Here is a 19,779-nt window from a genome sequence, read left to right on the forward strand (position 1 = left end):
GCCTTATTTAAAAATGCTAATGAGGACACTGGTACAGTGCCTACCTCCTGTAACCTGGAAAACGACTGAAGGAAGATCATTACCTCCATTTTACAGGCAGTAACTGCCAAAGACACGGGGACTTGCTCAAGGGGTCCAGCCCGCAGAGCCAGGATCAGGCAGTGAATTTCCCAGCCCAGGGCACATCAGGTTCCTTAACACGTTCAGATTTACTTTACTAAGCTCTACTGTACTGCCAAGTACCTCTTGCTGTTAACTTTTTCCACTTCCTTTAAAAAAACAAAAAGCCTCAAAGCAAACAATAAGGAAAAAACAATCATTAGCAGAGTACTCCTACACCCTGGAGATGTACAGGATACCCAAGGCTGGGGGCTACAAACACAGCAGCAGCAACTATGTGAACTACGAGAGATGCTCTCTCTTTAAATCAAACCATCTTCCCTCCTCCATTTGTGTTTTGCTTCTACCATCTCATATTATCAGTTCTCGTAAACCTTAGCCAAGCAGAATTCTAACTGCTTTGAATTTTTACATATTTTGTCATGCCTCTGTTACTGAGCAAGCAGTTAACAGGTATATACATTTTCCTAGATGATAATAAATTTGTTTTGAAAACAAACACTTTCTGCAAAAAGGGATATTACAAGAGTTTAAAAAACAGCAGCTGTTACAAAAGGTGGCAAAGGAAGTAAATTCTGTCCCATTAAACTGGTAATACAACAGACAGCTTTATCAAATCAAACTTATGGTAATATTGCTATTCCTCTGCTCCTTACCACCTACTCAGCAACTCACAGCAAATAACTTGGGCCAGAAAGGGTGTTTGTCAACAGAACGGTGTTGCCAAATAACTGGGCAGGCAGTAAATCACCTTGCATTTTCTCCCATCCTTTTTCATAGCCAATTACAGATCCTGATTGACAGTTGCCAGAATCTGTTGCTGCCTGCTGCATATAAACACTAATTGCTAAAACACACGCAGATTAATTATAACCACAACAAGATATTAAATGTTCCTCAAAAGCCAAGCTTAGAAACAGACAGTGAAATACAGGCTTTGGAGCTTCCAGTATTTATAGCTGATGTAACCTAATCAAATACACATTAAGGCAAAATAAATATCCACTTAGTCACATAAGTACTAAAATACTCAGTACACCAAAACCCAAAAATGCATGAAGTTCCTCTTCACAGCGCCTCCAAAACCACTTCTCTTTCCTCTAGAATACAGCTTCTTTTAAGAAGATTTAGCCAAAGAATTACATGAATCAAAAGTATCCGTCACTGCCCAGTAATCTAAACTGTTTACTACAGTGCTTCAGCAGTACGTAAACCAAGCTGTAGTAAATGAGCTTCTGTTTTGCAATTATTCAAGGCAACGGGTCACGTGGCAGCCCGAGAGCTCCATACAACTCCTCCACATCTCATTTTTCACAACGCCAAGACAGTCCCTGCAACTGCACAGATTGCAGGCACCACTCGCAGGAAATCCCAATCGGGGCAGCGAGCTAAACATGGGATTAATGCTGCTCTAAAAAACTGAGCTCATTAGTCTCTTCAGCAAATAATTATTTTGCAGTTACTCTATTACACCAGCCTACTTTCCAAAATGCAGAAGCTTTAGAAAAGCTTTAGTAGTTTGTTGACTTGGATTTTTTGTTATTATTTTAATTTTTCAAATAAAACACAGGGAGTACTTTTACAGTTTTGGCAACAGTATTTCCATGCATCCCTGAAACTCCAAAAGCAACATTTAACTGGTAAAGTTCTTCCTTACGTGTGAAAGCCTAAAGTAAAAGGAATATGTGAAGCCCAATTACAAGCCCCTTCTCATAGACACCACACATCCCAGCTGAGCGTGGCATGACAAAATGCACTTCGTTCCCAACCACACCAACCCAATAGGCTTTAACAGATCGATCAACAGGAGTAACACTCATGCCAGTAGAGCACGAGCAGTACAACAACCCAACAGCACACAGGGGCGGCTGCTGCAGAGTCATTTTCACTTGGGCAGAACAAAACTGAACTGTATGCTTGCTCTGCAAGGGAAGAACAGCCACAGGAAACTCATTTCCTTTGCCACACTATGCGAAGCCCAAATCCAGATCAGAAATCCCATTTATCAGCAAGCATGCCACTACCAGAGAGAGGGAGAAAGGAAGGAAAAAAAAATTACCTGAAAGTCATATAGACTGAGCTCCTGTCACAAACCCAGGTATGAGAAAACCAAGTTTTACTAGTCAAAAAAAAAAATTTTAAAAAAATACATATATATAAAAGAAAAAAAAAAATCAAGAAGTGCTACAGACATCTGCGACCTCCTTGTGAAGGTCTATGGCTATTCAACTTACTAAAAGTATCCAAATGAAATGTTAATGTGATAAATTGTTTCCCAAGATCTAGGAGAAAACTGACAGCGGGAAGCATTAAACCTCTGAGGAACCTCATCTAGTTGAAGATGTCCCTGCTCACTTTAGGGGGGTTGGATTAGATGGCCTCTAAAGGTCCCTTCCAACCCAAAGCATTCTATGATTCTAGTCAAACAACTGGAAAAAATACAGATGCCATCTCAGAAAGGCCAAGTAAAAGCTTCTCCATTTTAGAGAATCCATTTGAGTACCTTAATTGATTACTTGAATACACAAATTTTTTCAATTTCTTCTCCCTGCTTCAGTCATTTTTCCTCATTACAGCTTAAACTCAGCTGTTCGCAAACTACCTCCTCAGTGCCTGCTTCTCTCACACCACTTACTTCTTGTTTGTATTGTGTTTTTACCTTCTCAGTAAACCCCCAGTTGTGTTTTCTGTTGTTTCTTAGGCTCCCAATGCTATTGTTCTCTTTCATAATTTGTGGTTTGGGTTTTTTTTAATGTTTTTTTCCTCTTTCAACTTTAATTTCCTGCTCTCTCATGTATACAGTCAAGCATCTTCTAGAAATCGGTAGCTGGAGGACTAAACCCATGAGAAGAAAGACGTGAATAAAAGCCATACAAGTTTACAACTGCTGCTGAAAAATTCAAAGCAGAAACAAACTCTTGCCCAAGAACTAAAGACAACGTTTTGCCAGGTCGCTATTGCTCAATATTTCTCTTTTCATTACAGTCTCAAGGTAAGAGGAGATCTAAGGAGTCTGTCATCTTCTCTTCGAAGTCCCTTTCTGTTTGGCAGAAATACAAAGCAGTAATGTTTCTCCCTCAGTCTTCTGAGTTTCCAGGATGATGAGGTCGCATGACACACATCGTCAAGAGACTGCCTACCTAATCACAGTGACCCAACTGCCAGTGAGGTGGGGGAAGTCAGCCAGCAAACACAGCAGTCCTTCAAAGGAGTGCAACAACATTTAGCTTATCATCTACAGCCAAAGCTTTAAGCCAGTTCCTCTAAGTTCTCACTATCCCCCTGGCAAATTTCAGGAAGCTTTTAGGAGCCTTTCCAACCTCTCCTCACCACCCCCCACCCCCAAATTTAGAATTTTTTCATACAGCACCAAGCACACCCTTCGGAATGGGAGGTTATCACTGCTCTGCACCTGGAGTAAATTTATAAGTCCCACAATCTCCAAAGACAACAGCAATTCAAGCCACCTCCTATCACAAAAAGTGTCCTTACCCCTTCTGCATAGCTGACCCGATCGCACAGCTTCAGGACCCATGCTGGCAGAACTTAAGCCCGTAGGTACTTCAGCAGAACAAACACCATCATCCTACGGGTTTCACCAGCATCCTTTCAAGCCAGCATCAGTAACACAGTCAACTAAACCCAGCTAAAGTCTCTGGCTGCCTGCATTTTGTGGACACTTGCCAAAGCTAGGGGTGACAGCAAGATCCCACAACTATCTGGAGCTAATTAAATAAACACTGCATAATCTTATACCCTACTCTTATTTCTAAGGCACACTTGATGGTCATAAACAGTAGAACCCCCAGCTAAGTCCACCAAATACTTTCTTTCCCTCCTATAGGCAGCCATGAACCAGGGCCGGCAAGTCATACCGCTCATTTTCTTTTTAACACATGTAAGAACAAAGTACAAAGACCCACAGCAACATTTATAGGTGGAGAGAATATCCTGTCTTTATATAAATTAGGGTGGAAAGGCGAAGGAAAGGGAAGACAAACTTTCAGGTACATGAGTCCTGCTGTCAGAAACAGAAAGGCAAGTATCAAGGAAAGTAGTTTGAAAGCAACAGCAACGGAAGTTACATCTTAAGTGGTGTCACCAAAAGACAGTGAGTGAGTAGCCATCCTGACATGTGACAGCGTTACTGCTGTATTCCCTGGATTTGTTTTTAAGAATCCTAGAATAGATTAGGTTGAAAGTTACTTCACTTCAGGGCTACTTTTAGAGTTAGATCCCATTGCTCAGGGACTTGCACAGCCAAGTTCTTGATATCTGCAAGGAGAGACAGACCACAACTTCTCCAGGTTCTTCCTCCATCTGCACACTCTGTGAAGAATTTCCTCCTTTTACCCCATGAGAATTTCCCTTCCTGTAACTTGTGTCCATTACCTCTCATCCTTTCTCCATACACAGCTGAGACGGGTCTGGCTCTGGACAATCCATTCACCCCCCTTCTGTTCTCCAACACTAAACCAAGCTGTCTCAGTCTCTCCTTGTACACAACACCTTGATGGCCTCGGCTGGCCTTGCTCAAGCTTGTCAAAGTCTTTCTTTTCCTGGAGATCCCCAAACTGGATCTTGTACCACAGACATTGCCCTTGACATGCTAGGTACGCTCTTCGTAAGGCAACCGAGCCTGCAGGCAGCCTCTGCTGCTGCAAGGGCACGCAGAGCCCTCTTCAGCTCGTTACTCACCAGAACACGTTTTCTGCAAAGCTGCTTTCTCACTCCTTGGCCGCCAAGCCATAGCGATGCATGGGGTTATTCTGTCCCGTATGCAGGACTCCATGTTTGACTTTGTTGAATTCACGCTGCGTCTGGCACCACTGTCTTCCAGCAAATCATTCCTCCCAGGCTGGCGTCATCCAACAACTTGCTGAGTGTTCACTCCACCCCACCGCCCAAGTTGTTAATGAACAAAGTAAACAGCATCAGCTCTGGAAGCTACCTGTGATGGATGCAGGCATCGTGGTTTCTGTGGTTGTTGTTCAGGATCTTCTGCACATAGCTGGGTAACTTCTAGCGTGGTGGCAAATGTCATTTTTTTTGTTTACAACATGACAGGCAGAAAGGGCAGAGGGGGGCGAGAGAAGAGGTCCCAGCATTAGCAACTACTTCTCCCACTTCAAATGCCCGTTCCTGCATCATCCCCTTCTACTCCCTCAACTGTACCAAGACTACTTGTATAGTTGCAAGGTGAACTTGAGACAGGAACTAATATGTTAAAAATAAACTGGTTTATTTAAAAAAGTTATTTTTAAACTCAGATCAGTTCCCCAGTCCGGTTCACTACATGGTCGTACAGACATTTTCACCGGAACAACTGCAAGAGAGCGTGGGGGTGCAATTAAGTACCAAGAGAAAGTGGGAGCCACTTAAACTCAGCTTTTCTTTCAAGGACATTGCCAAATTATGACCTGAGCCGAAGTCTTCTGGAAAAAACTTAGATGAAATCAAAGACTTAATTTTCTGAGGTTCTTCTACCTATTTGTGTCAAGTACCTACACAGATCTGCCTGATGGCAGATTTCTTACAAAATTTCAGGGGTGATGTTTTTTGTATGAGTTAGGAAGATTTGGCTTGATCTCCTTCTGTGCAAGAGACAATTTTTAAACTAAACTAAAAAAAAAAAGCAGCTTTATTTTCCTAGTGCTTTTCTTGATATTAAAAAAAAAAAGCACCCGGGCTGGTAGAAAAATGACATTCTCACCAGCTGCTAAAAATATCCTTGATGCTTGTATTTCAGATACCCTCTCTTTCTAACAGAAACCCTTCAAAAGTGTTTCACAACTTACATTTTGTTAAACAAAACCCAGCATTCTCACATACTGTAATATTTACATAGAGAAGCAATACCATGAGCTATACTGGTTTTGATTAGCACTATTTTACAGACATAATAGTATACATGTGGATATAACACATGCGCACGGCATTCAAAGTAAGCTCCAATTTCATAACTCTGGAAACTATCAGGCAAACATAGATACATAACCACAACATATATGATCATTAAAAACTGCCTTTATTTTAAGGGCTATAACATATCTTAAGTGAATCCTTATGGAACGAAAACTATGGTCTCCTTCAGGCTGCGTGTTCCCACCCCTCTTCCACATTTTGAGTCCTACTACAGCTTCTCAACCGTGGTTCAAAGGAGGGTGACCTGGGACACTGTCCTGCACTGCCAGGATTTGAGTTGCTGAGAAACACCATCCTGCATAAAACTGAAAACTTCCGATGCTGTTACTGTTTCTGGAGGACTCAGGGGGAGTCCATGCCAACCAAAAGGCAGCATTCATCATATAGGCTTGAATGTAACTTTCAAAGTCTAGAGCCATAAGATGCTCACCATATACGTTTTACCAACAGAAACATTCTCCCCAATACCTCTAGAATAGTATTTCTAAAATAAAACTGGCTTGTTCTACACAAATATGACCTGGTTTTATATTGGTATTCTAAAAGCACATCTCCATCTTTGTTTTCCTCAAAACAGTAATCAGTGTACAAATGTCAACTGGAAAATTCCCTCCACTGCTCCAGGTATCTGGGGAAAAAAAAATTAATTTTTATCTCTTTCCTGTGATAACTGTTTTTCTAACATTGAATCAAATTCTGCAGGTATTTTTCTGTGGGCTGTGTCAGCAAAAGAAGCTCCTGGCCCCAAACCCAGCAGCTTGTTGCCACCCTCCCACCTCCTGTTAGTGACCTCGACTCAACAGTTTGTAGGGCTAGAGTAAACCTGGACAATGAACTGATCTTCCCCAAAACAAGATACAACAAAACACCCAAATCCAAAGAAGAGGGAAATGGTTAAACTGGATGAGTTCATTATTTTTAGAACTATTGCAAATTGGAATAATAAAGTGGTCCTTGCAGAAGCAGGAATGACTGAGCAGTGCAGAAATACCTTAAGCTACACTCTTGTTTCCCTAAAATATGCAGACTATCACTTTCAAAATATTAAGGTTGACTGTAAGCTTAACCTCTTTTTCTGTCCCGTAACTCACACGGTAAAAGGATGATATTATTCTCTGCTGCTCCTCAGTACAGAGACAGTCTCTTGATGCACATCTGCACATGAATAGACACAAACTTGAAGGGACAGAAATAAAACATTCGAGTATCACATTAAATGAGAGCACTAGTACTCATGATATGACAAGATGCTGACTTATAACCTTTGAAAATACTTGAGAACAAGTATTTACCTTTTGAAAAAACTGCCTGTAGGGAATGTTAAAAAAATATATCTGAGACCAATACAGCAAAGTTAGTTTTTAGGTTTGATTCCTAGACACTGCATCTGAAGAATTAATTCCTACTATGTTTTAATGCAAAAGCAACACTGCAAATAGCAAAATAAAAGTGCCAAACAGTGATGACTGCAAAGTAGGATTAGAATTTTTTTATGTTACAATTCTAAAACCTTCTTGATTTCCTCACTTGTGATTTCAGTAAACGAACAAAAAAGGGGTAAAAACCATTTTTTGGAAAAGTTGAGATCTCTGTAAAGTTGAGCCTAGCGTAACCTTGGCACAAGAACCAAATAAAATAGTGAGAAGGGCACTCAAGAGAGGGGAATTGCCTCTGATCTCTGGAGTTAAAGCAGATTAACAGAATCAGGGCCGTTACCATAGGGAGGAGGAAGAGGAGGAGGAGGAGGGCTTTGGAGCCTGGGGAAAATGGAATGCAGGGTGGGGAAAGGAAATAAGACACTGAGCTTTGAGCTAAAGCTGGTTTAGGGTGGAACCATTTTAAAGCCAGGGTGTAACCAGGGAGTAAGTGTCTAGGTTTAAAGCAACGATTTTTGTTTCCAGACTTGAAAATAACCTGATCTAACCCTTTAATAACAGAAACATAAAAGAGTGATTCCTGCAAATACTGCATCCTAATAATTTCGTTAGCCTGTAACTGCAGTGATACGGAGAACCTGAATTATTCAGAGCGCTCTGCAATGTTTCTGCCAGATTCAGCATACAGACACACAGGTCAGGGTGTTGTGTTTTGGTTTTTTTGTTTGCTTGGTTTTGCATTTTGCTGCAACTAGCAGCTACCTCCATGCAGTAAACTTGATGCACATGAAGAGAGTACCAAAGACAGGCTAGAAACCTGGGCAGCTCAGTAAGCCAGAGGAATGCAGAACACAGGCTAAGCTGATTTCGGCACTAAGAAAGAATTCTGGGGGTGGCATTAGAGCACAAATCTGTAACCCCTCCAGGTCTGGCTGCAAAAAAAAAGCCTAACATCACTGACTACCACTGCCTAAGGCATCAAAATATCTCCTCAATAAAAACGTCATTAAAAACCCCTCAATCATAACAAAGAGAATTTTAATACCTTACACCATAACTACAACTTCATTAAAAGCAGTTGGAAAAATTCAGTCATTAACTTGTCAATTACTATTACCTACCCTCAAAAATACTCCAGCATCTTTCCAATAAGATGAGTATTTTGATCCAAAGCATCTATCCTCCTTAAAAAGTGATCTTTCCAAAACTGACCATAAAAGAATGATCTAAATGATCTAACAGTAGGAAACTATTAAAATTTGAGCCTATGTTGTTTTAAGACATCCAATATTAATCTGACAACTGAAATTTTAACCAGCCTAGTTTTCATTCATGGCTGTAACAAATACTTAAACACCTGCCATAAGTTTTTACGCTGCAACCAGAACTCAGACCATGGCAGATGGATTGGAGACTCAATCTCTTCAAAGCAATATCCATTTAAAGGTAAATTACTGCATTCTGTCCCAGTGACTTTTTCAGCTGCCATGCTATAGAGATCATTTCAACACTGCATGCTTTCAACCTACGTACTAAGACGTCTCTGAGAATCTCCTTCAATATATTTGTTTTCATCCCATAAAAATCTGCAGTTTTTCTAAAATAAAGATATACTGGTAAGACAAATAGTGAATATCAAGTATAATAAGTAACGTCTTACAAAAAATATGCTTTTCATACACTTTTTGAAGAGCGGGGAAAGAAGTGTTGTAAGGGTCAGAGTAGACAGCTCAATCTGCACTAGCAGGAGACAGGCAGGGCAGCACAACACAGGGGAGTGCCAGCATTTACCATGCAGCTGCCTTTCAAGCTGGAGCAAGAGGTTTTTAATACTGGGCTGCAGAAGTTAAAAAGAAGAGTAAAGAATATACAAGAGTTAGTCTCAGTAAGGTTTATCCACCTCTAATGGGAATAGCTGGGTAGAAAAGCCTAAAAATCAATTAATTCATTGTGCTCTAACATTCAACAGGTATTCTCGGTACAGCCACATTCTGGTTCAGCCTTGTTCCCCTCATCTTTTCAGTTTGTCTCAGATACACCAAATTCAGGCTCTTTGTTCTAAGAGCTCGTTCTCAGGTCTCTTCTTCTATTATACCTCTTCCCATTCCCTATACTCCTCTCTCCTATATCATGATACCACTCCTTTGCTTTCCCTGCCTCTATTCCACATTGGCATAATCCTCCTTCGCACCAAACAGCCTCTGTTGCCAACTGGAAAGCCCTGTTCTTTCTGAACTTGTTCACACTGCCTTTTCTTTATTTCTTCATTAATATTAACATTCAGCGCTAGCCTGCAGATCTTTTTTTCTTCTCTTTGAAACACCAGCTCCTCAGGACACATAAACTGATAAAGCATCATGTAAAGCCAGATTTGCAGAACAAAAATCTTAAAGAGTTGCTTAAACACCTGAATCCCAAACACAACACCATGCTCAATGTTTTCCTCTTCTCATTATGCAAGACATCTGTTCTGCTACTTGGACTAATATGCTCGCCAAATATCACAACTGAAACAATGGAATTGTCAGGGTTTTTAAAATTTTTTTTTCCAAAAATCAAGGAAAGATTCTAAGATTTGCATTGAAGAGGTGAAAGAGTTACAGGAAGTCTGGTAGCTTGCTGAGAAAAAGACTTATTTTTGCAAGTATAAAATAATCTTGTAGTAAGACAATCTGTACATTCACCTACCTTCACTCAGGCGAGTCCAGAGACCTCACCTGCACAAAATTAGCTGAGAATCCATCTAGACAGAGCTCTTCCTTGCCTCCCTCTGAAGCCTTCTGAAATGTAAACTCACTATATGATCCAACTGTTAAGCATCCATGCTTGCCAACAACTTCTGTAATCATAATTTGCTCTCTGGAAACCAAGACAGAAAAAGGGATAGAAAAGGCTTAGGACAGCAGCTGTCTCCAGCCTTCATGGAGAGCCAGTAGCACAACTCCCTGCAGCAGGCACTGAAATCAGATTGTGTCATTGGAAAATTATGAACTTGAACGTCTCCTCACCACGAGGGAGGAAACTTGTGCAAAATTAGAGATTTTGATGGGAAAATATTAAAGGAACTTGGAGCTCTGCGGAGTCAGAAGGATACAGTGAAGTCCTGTCCATCTTTCCCATGAAGGTCACTACTCTGGTCTTACTTAAGTCCTGAGGCTCTTCTCACAGAATACAACAATTTCCCTACATGTAACTGAAGTAAAGCAAAAAGTTCCCAAACTGTTGTGTCTTTAAAACTGACTGTTCTGTTTTGAAAATAATTAGCTTCATTTTACAGTCAATTGGCACACAAAAATTCACTCAGAGCTTTAGGGTGTAAACACTCAGAAGATGTGTGGGAGTATTTCCTCAGAAATAAATTCCTGAATCATAAGTACTATGTTTCAACTAACACATTAATAAAACCATCAATAAATTCTTCAAAGACACCACCCAAGTGACAGAGTTCTCCATTATACAAAGAGGCAAAACCAGCAACATTTTGCTAGCTTCACAGATCTTCTCGTGAAGATAATTGTCCTCTTTGGCAAGAACATTTTAAACACCACCCAATCGTGTAGTCCGGGCAGTCAGGACGTGTAATCCTGTAAAAAGTTTATTCAGCAACGTTAAAGGAACAACCACCTAAGGAAAGTGAAGATGCACAAGACACAACACTACTACTGAATTTTGTAAGCATCTCTGATATCAAAACTAACAAATAGCACTATGTTTCTTTAGAAAACCTATGTACTTCAAGAAAGAAGATTAAAATAAAAGGCAGACATGTTATATGGCAACTCTGTGGAGGAAATTCTTCCTGGCTCAGTTATGAAGAAAGTTATTATTTGTAAGAGCCCATCCTTCAGTTTATTTTGGAGAATTGCTGTTCCAAGTTAATACAGCTTGGTGAGGAAAACATATATATGAATGTTTCACAGAAGGAATGACAGACTCACATCCTGATCAGCCCAAACAGGATGAGAAAAAAAAAAACCCCAAACCTAATATGTTTTATGCTAATCAGAGAATCCAAATTAATAAATTCAAATTAGCATGAAAAGATGGTCCTCATCAAGCTTTGTGCTTGACTGATACCACCCTGCAGAAACCGTGAGCTTAATCACATTCTCAAGCTAGCATCTCAACTTAGTTTGGATTCTTCTGCAGATCTTATTTGATCATTCTTTCTCAGAGGAAGAAGATATACTCTTCATGGCAGACATTAAGAATCTCAGCTCTTTCCACGATGTTAGATTACCACTTATAAGATTACTTCAGACACTCCTTTTTAATCCATAGCGCGATCGAATTCAAAGACTCTCAGCAGCGCCCCATGAGATTCTGGAAACTAATCAACTGATTCAGAGAGAACTTTCTTATCCTTTCAGTTGAAAAAAATATTTTTGAGGCCCCACTGCGTCATACTTAAGTACAGTCTACTGTATTTGGGACCCTTTAGTACACTCTGCATGTATTGATGAGAACATGTTTCTCACTGAAAGAAGTACCACTACAAAGTGTAAATGAAAGCAGAGTTTCAGTGACTGCAATGAGTTTTTTTGCAACATTACATAAATGAAGTAAACCTGCATAACACAGGAGGAGGGGAGTATTTTTAATCTGTGAAGTATACTGCCTCAAAAAGTCACTGAATTAAAAGGGTGATGCAATGGTTACTTGTAAGATCCACCTTCCAAAATGCTGCTCGCATGTTGCTGAAATGCAATACTGCTTCGTGCAAGGCCAAATGAACATCTTGCACAGTTTCAGGAGGAAGACACTAATGCTGAACTTTTAAGATGGACTCTCCTAAATCAGCTTTTGCATTGCCAGAAGGTCTGTGTTAGTCCTCCAGTATAGAGGCATTTGCAAATGGTACCCAAATCATCCCACAAGAGCTTTCAGACTTAACAAGCAGCATCTTACAATAACTGAATAGATCAGAAAAGTGCATGAGCCTCAAAGAACAGAGTTCTAGGTAACTTTTTTTCTTCTTAGCTACTTATGAAGGAACATTCAACACCAATTTCCTCAGCAAAGCAGTACCTTTTCATCTTAGCTATGAACAACACAGATAGGGACACTTCGAAATAAATGAGGTAAAGAAGGAGCCCTAGACTATGAAGCCTTTTTTAAAGACTGAAGCCTGACACTACTAAATCAAAGACAACTTCAAGCTGAAATTTAAACACATCCCAAATACTCATTACACAGTGCAGACACCTGCCATTATCCGTTTTCACACAAGAAAATCAATTTTTTTTTCACACATAGGAGCTAAGTTTGCAACACCTCTAACCTAATTCTGAATTCTAGCAGGGAAGTGAAGGACCTGGGGTACCAATAATCAACCTAAGCAGAACCTTGTAACTTGGCAACTTGGGAGATGGAGCAGTTCGCAAGAGGGTTGCTTCCACCTGCTGGAGATGGGAAATATGAATGTGAGACCAAGAGACCCTACTGACCATAGGGACCAAGACAGTGATGGTTGGGAGTAGTGGGGATGCTTTCACTTCGCACTGAAAGAGAAGCAATCTCACCCAAGCGACCAACTCTGATTTCACCCAAACCACACATCCACACACGCAAGCGCACAATAGACTTGCTGCTGACAAGATGTCCAAGTGTTAACTGAAACTGAACATGCACCTGTCTCAAATCCTCTGAAATCATAGCAAAAAAAAACCCCCAAAGAAAATTCAACCTAAAATGCATGCAGGGCTCCTCCTGTGTGCTTCCCCACAGCACGCAGACACACACCCATCCCATGAGCTCAGGCCCCACAGTGCACAGAAACATCCCTTTCCAGCAGGGCAGAAAGGAGAATTTCATCCCTGCTCACCTCTCCAGATAGCCAACATGGGGAAACCATGAGCAGCTCAGACTCAAAACATCCTCCATGCTTAGCATGGTTACTTTGACTCTGCACACACTGCTCTTGGAGCAGCAGCCAGACTGGCTGGCCACTGCCAACATACGCAGCCCCTGTGCCTGTTCAGTTTGGGCTTTCCTCTCATTTCAGAGAGTGAGAAGTGTTGCTATTCAGCTTTTCCTTTAGCTTTACAAGCACTAGTGGAATATTGAAACTACTTGCCCAACCACCACCACTACCCCGCTTCCCCTTTCCCATCATTAGAACACCTCTTTTATCGGAAACCGCATTCAAGACAAGATTTGGAACAAATAATTTGATTGTGCCTGCTGATGTGCTGTCTCAGCACTGCGCTGAGTCAACACCCGAAGTCATCTTCCTCTCATCTGCAAAGAGTTGTTAAGAAAAAGGCCACTTTCATTTAATTCCTTAATTCCTAATTCTTAAGTAATCTAGACATCATTCAGCTTTCAGTAATACAATATCTTGTATTTTGCGCTGGTTTTAGTAATTTAAAGGCACTTAATCACTAGCTGGATTGCCTAGACGATCAGAGTTGTAGTTCTGTTTCTGCAGTCACTCCAACACATGTGGTTTGCTTCACACACCTGTCCAAACCCCGGACACCTCACAGACAGTACAAGCAATTCAGTTGTTTTTATGGGATGCTGCAAAAGTGAAAAATATTTGTGTGTGGATAGCATACCAGGCAATCCACTGCATCTTCGTTCACAACAATCCTAAAGTACATGCCTTATAAAACCAGGATTCGTCATAAATCACTGTTATAAATTATCTCGCATTTTTCTCCTAACAGACTTTGTTTAGATTTTATCATCAGCCAATTAGAATAATTACATGCAAGCTTGCTGCAGCAGATAACTGTAAAATATAATAAATCTAAAGACATTTGTAGAGAGTTACCCGTTCCATGAAAACCACATTTAAATTTCAATATATAAGCAACTTAAACATCCTTTTTCAGCCCATAAAGACTCTTCAGACTTTCAGTACTATTTATATTGCTTTTTTCATCTGAATTGGCAACATAAGGGTATATAATCTCACACACCCTTCTCCTGGCCGACTTGGGTTCTGGTATGCAATGAAACACAGGCTAACTCACAGCACAGACTTTCTTCAAGTCAGCCTGAGGGTGTTTAATACCACAGTCCCTTAAAGTCCTTAGGAAAAAAACATCCAAGCCCCTACCTCAGTAGCATTCCTGAATCTATTAGTTGCCAGTGTTTAATGAATCAAATAGGACAGTTATCTTGAGACAGAAAAATAACTACCGAAGATTTAAAAGAAATCAAGAAAACATTTTTCTCCCTGGCCGTACTCTTTAAAAGCAGCCACTCGTCTCAGACTACAAGTAGTCACACATCAAATTACATTTTAAGCCTTAGTAGTACCTCAAAAAAACAATTATTCTTAAGAGTTACCAAACACTTATCTTGCCATTACCAGCAGCAAGCCATGGCGGTTTTTGTACACGTGAGAAAGTGACACCTGAATATCAGGAAGTACTGAAGATAGTATCGTTAAGACTAAATTACACCTCTGTGTGGTGTAATTACATCATCAATATACCGTGCAAGGAAAATTCTTCCACCTTGACATCAGTTTGCACACCTGCTAAAATATATTCCAACCTTTTCTCTCATTAATTCTAACAATTATAATGGTGTTTTGGGGGTGATTTAAGCCGCTTTATGTTCAAGGACAAAACAAAACTACCAACTTCTTTCACAGGAGAACCACCCCACAATTGCTGGGACACTGAGGACCAGTGCTCGGTTCTTCTGAATTGTTGGCAACACAAGTTTCTACGTTTTTAAGTTTCTGGCAAGCTAATATATTTCAGAGACTGGTAAGATCATGCTGTAAACAGATCTAATTAATATTTTTAATTTCAACCACAAAAATCAGAAGAATGACTTACTTGAGTCTCGACTGCTGTAGGGCCATCCTGAGGCAGGTAAAAAAGATGGCATCGGAGAACTTGCCCTGCTGTCATCCTCCACTTGCTGCGTGATATGCCGCACAGTTTCTTTGTTTTTTCGGTTCTTCCTGCGCCCAGTGGGCTGCCAGCCATCCCCTACTCCTTGTTCTGAGAATGCATTCTGTATTGCACTATCCTTGGCAGAATGTAGTTCACTCCCTCCATAATGTGATGGCGAAACCTGTTCCTCTTTGATACGTAAAGACCCATAGCCCATGTCACTAGACCAAAGAGACTGGGATGAAATGTCTTCGTGGCTGTCTGTTTTTGGTTCTTGATCCTCTTTTCCATAACTACTCCCTCCTTCGTGGCAGCTGGCAATAGCTGAATCTCCAGAAGAGTTTGCTGGACTTGTTCGCCGAGCTAACCAGGGAGATATACTCCTGCCAGCCACGACTGCTGAAATCAAAGCATCAGTACTACTGCTGGAAGGGGCTCCAAGTTCATAATCAACAAGGTCATCTGAGGCATCAGACTTTATGCTTATGTCAAGAGCTGCTTTTATGAAGTTGTGACAGGCTTGTACGATATCTGTCATTTGCAGATAGCTAGCAGCTGACATCACCTCAATGACGTTTCTGCTAGTCAGTGCTAGGTGAGCAGAATACATGAAGTCAATGATTGCTTTGAAGCCTTGTGCAGTTACAATGTCTAAATGGGTGACTGTGGCCTGGTCAGAGGTTTTCTGTACCTGGCAGTACAGCGTTTTGAAGTAGCGACTACTCCCAAGCAGAACATTTTTGTGAGCCTTAAATATCTTCCCCTCTACTATAATGCAAACGTCACAGAGGATGCCGTGTTGTCTCTGCTCATTAAGCTCACGCAGCAGATGACGGTAGTGGGAAGCAATCTCCATATCTTCTTTTCGGTTATTCATTTGGAAATCTTTGTGCTTCCTCTTCCACAAGTCCTGCATGGGGAAGGAAATGACAGTATTACAAAATCCAGTACAAGCATACTGATGTGTTTTTCAAAGACTGAGGCAAACCCCAAGTGGTACCAAATTAAGTAACAGGTTCATCTTGAAAAAATGCCACAAAATACAACTACTACCTAGAAAGACGGAGCATTCATTACACAATGCAGCTTATTTTTACCAGACTTCAAATAATTTACATTAAAAGGGAGTAGATTTGAAGCTCAATCCTCCAGTGGCTCATAACATCCCAGAGAAACATTTCTTTAAATTACTACAGACTTGTAAGAAAACCTGTCTTAAGTTACTCGGGAAAAACAGCTGTCAGCTTTTACTGTTTGGGTTCAGTAAAGCTTGGTTTTGAAAGAGGTACTAAACTTGAAACCATGCTGATGGAGACAAACTATTGAAGAGTACTCTGTAACATAATTTCCTCAAGGGAACAAGCATTATGCGTAGCACACTGAATAACTGAAATCCTCAAACAGCAAAAGCCAATTGAAACCAGCTATTTCCCTTGCTATATTGCTGTTGAGGGGCTATAAATACTGTTTTCAAGTCAGAAAAGCAATAGGCAAATCCAAGACCACAGATCACAAAATTTTAAGGCCCCACCCAAACTAAACTGGCAATAGATCAAAATACAAAATTAATGTTATTTGGAGCTTAACTGCTTACAAGCACAAGATTCTTAACTTTACAATAAGATGTTTTATTTCCTTGGCTTTACATGTCCAAGTTTACCCCACAACCACCCTAAGATATTGGGCAGAGGAATTCTAATAATCACCTAAGCATTCACATTCAGAAAGGGTGCTTATGACCAAAACAAAGCATCCATCAGGCTGACAAAAATTCACAGGACTTTTGATCATCTTTCATAAAATACCGATATGAGAGAAGTAATACACCAACACGGACGAGTGCATACACACATTTCTCAGCCCTACCATGCAGTTTCGTCTGTTGTCCACTAAGCATCATCGGAAACTCCCTGACATTCATCTCCCAAGGTAACACTCCACTGGTATCAGGCATGTCAAGATATTGTGTCTCTTGGGTGAGATGACTTCAAGCTGACAACACTCAAGGTGTTAAGGATGGAAGCTGGCAGCACCAGAACAGATCAATGAAGTACTCTCCGCGACACCGTACCTCAGCAGTTGCTACCTTTACAACTCCATACTCGCCTTAGCTGCAACACCTTTACAAATTCCTTGGCATTAATTTCTGCCATTTTACCTAGCTTATACTGCTTATTCAGAAGTTACTATCAATATTTGTGTATCACGTAAGAGTGGCTTAATGGTCCAGCTAATTAAGAGCACCAGCTGCCACACAATGTGAAGGATATCTACTCCTTTCTCTCAAAAACTTGAATTTGTTCTGATATAAGAAGTTCCAACTGTATAATTGATACATGGGTCCACACATCAACATACAACTATAAAATTGGTATCTGCTGACAAGATCAAACTCCAAATGTAATTATGGGCAGGCACACCCATCAGAAGCCTGGATTTAGGCTACTGGTGGTTGCTGATAAAACCAAAATCACTGTACTTCTGAGGTCTTATGGTCTTGAAGGATACATAGTTAAATATAAGCACTGTCAGTAAGGAGGCTGATGTGAACTTAAAGCAACTTTCTAACATACATAGAGTTCAAACACAAATTCAGTCCCATCTGTTTAAATCAGCTCACAGCAGTGGCTGTCCTACGGCAGCCATGATTAAGAAAGTTTCCTGACACATGGAAGTAGGTTTCCTGTACTGTGGAATACAGACCCATAAGACCTCTGCCCGCTTCCCCTAGTCTGTGCTATTACTACCATCTGTGTGTGCAAAATAGCTACAGTTTAGCCAACACCACTGGCTAGAAAAGAGCCTCTCAGCCCACAGAACATAACATGACACAGGACCTTTCTTCTAAAGAGCCACCTGATGTTTCAAAAGTTCAAGTTATGCAGGATTGCCTGCACAAGCTTCTCCAGTTCTGCAAGAATGTAGCTGTCTCTTCAGCAGTGTCAGAAATGCTAATTTGCAAGACCATCTGGTCCTCGATCATTGAGAAGCATTTGCTTCCCTCAAGAAAGGAAGGGCCATCTTCCTGCAACAAAAACAGGCTGAACTGGTGTTCACCTACTTCAAATCCATACAGCTTTTCTGCACAATTAAGAACAGAACACATGAAGAACCAATCCTTTTTTCATTTGAGCTGGAAGAGGTCAATAATAGCATAGCTCTAAACTATCTGAACAACACTACCTATTTATCTTCGAAATCTGTCCAGAGACTTCAAATCAAATTCTCACAGAGAAGCCATCTCCATCTCAAATAAATAAATAAAAATCAAACCAGGAATCAGAGTCAGGAAGTAAGGCAGGGTGGGGTGGGCAAAAGAAGAATTTATTTTTCAGGTGTTTGGCCTGAAAAGGTTGTAAGGGAACCAGCCAGCACAGCAGCTCTCTAACCCAGGCTGTGAAGGTGGCTGCCACCACTTCCAATGTCTTCATGTTTGAGAGAACCACCTCTTAAGGCAGAATGACAGTTCAGTTTTGTCTTTATTCCAGAAACCACTACTGCATCTACTTTTAGGAGCTGAAGAGTCAGCTCAGTCCCCTCAGGAAATATGAATTGCCACATAGGATAAAGTGAGTTGTCCATCACCAATCCTGTCTTCAACAGCTGCCATATCCACATGATTCAAAGGAAGACGCAAGAAAATCTCACAGCATGCAATTACGAAGCAATCAGAAGGTTTCAGATACGGCATTTCCTTTTGCTGTTCCTCCAGAGGTATCAAAATCCATATTCCAATGCAGCATCTCCTTGGAATTGGGGAGAGGAAGAAAAAAAGTCTCCTGCAAGGATAACTTTATCTTCCTCAATTTATCACAGATTAGCTTCAGGAATATTTGTCAATGTTGTCACCTGCTTTTCTGAATTTATGCAACAACAGCTTTTCTTCAATGTTTTTCACCTGGAAATTACACCAATTCCTTGAGATTTTATTTTACTATTTCATATGTTTATTCAGCTTAGTTCAGTGGGCTGGGCTCCCCTCGCTGTTAGTAAGTCTATTTTAGATACACCTTGTTCTTTGTTTAAGCTGCCCACAGCAGAAACCCAGATTAAAACATTTGTCTCTTGCTACTTTTGGTGTATACTGGACCCATTTGAGGTTCAGAGATTGACTAATCTGATGCTGTTTAGGATGAAGCACTTGCTAGCCTCTTTAGGAAACAGCTTCCCTCTGACTTTATTTCCTATCAAGGGATTTTCAACTAAACACACACACACAAAAGAAAAAAAAAAAATCTACACAAGATTCCTTACTGGCCTCCCTCCCACCCACCAAGCTCTTGACAGAACACACCCTCCAGGCAAGCCATGGATGAACAAAAGCGTGTCATTACAGTAAGATCATTCAGTCCTTGTATCTTACTTGCCTGTATTTCCAAGGACACTGGGGACAAGAGCAGAGGGTGGGTAGGGACATTTTGGACAAGAACTAAAAAATACCTGATGTTCTAAAATATGATGAGTACAGGAAAACAAGTAAAAATAATGACAATATACAT

At 40.6% G+C, this 19,779-nt stretch overlaps 1 protein-coding gene across 9 annotated transcripts in view; it reads right to left on the reverse strand.

Moving 5' to 3' along the window:
• ZBTB46 (zinc finger and BTB domain containing 46) overlaps positions 1–19,779 on the reverse strand; it is a 60,732-nt gene that overhangs the window by 27,850 nt on the left and 13,103 nt on the right. For all 9 annotated transcript variants that reach the window (XM_075109258.1, XM_075109262.1, XM_075109260.1 and 6 more), the window contains one exon: positions 15,221–16,190. In XM_075109258.1, the coding sequence (XP_074965359.1) occupies positions 15,221–16,190 (970 nt within the window). The remainder of the gene's footprint in view (positions 1–15,220; positions 16,191–19,779) is intronic.

This window comes from Phalacrocorax aristotelis, chromosome 13 (assembly GCF_949628215.1).
Source record: "Phalacrocorax aristotelis chromosome 13, bGulAri2.1, whole genome shotgun sequence".
Lineage (NCBI taxonomy): Eukaryota > Metazoa > Chordata > Aves > Suliformes > Phalacrocoracidae > Phalacrocorax > Phalacrocorax aristotelis.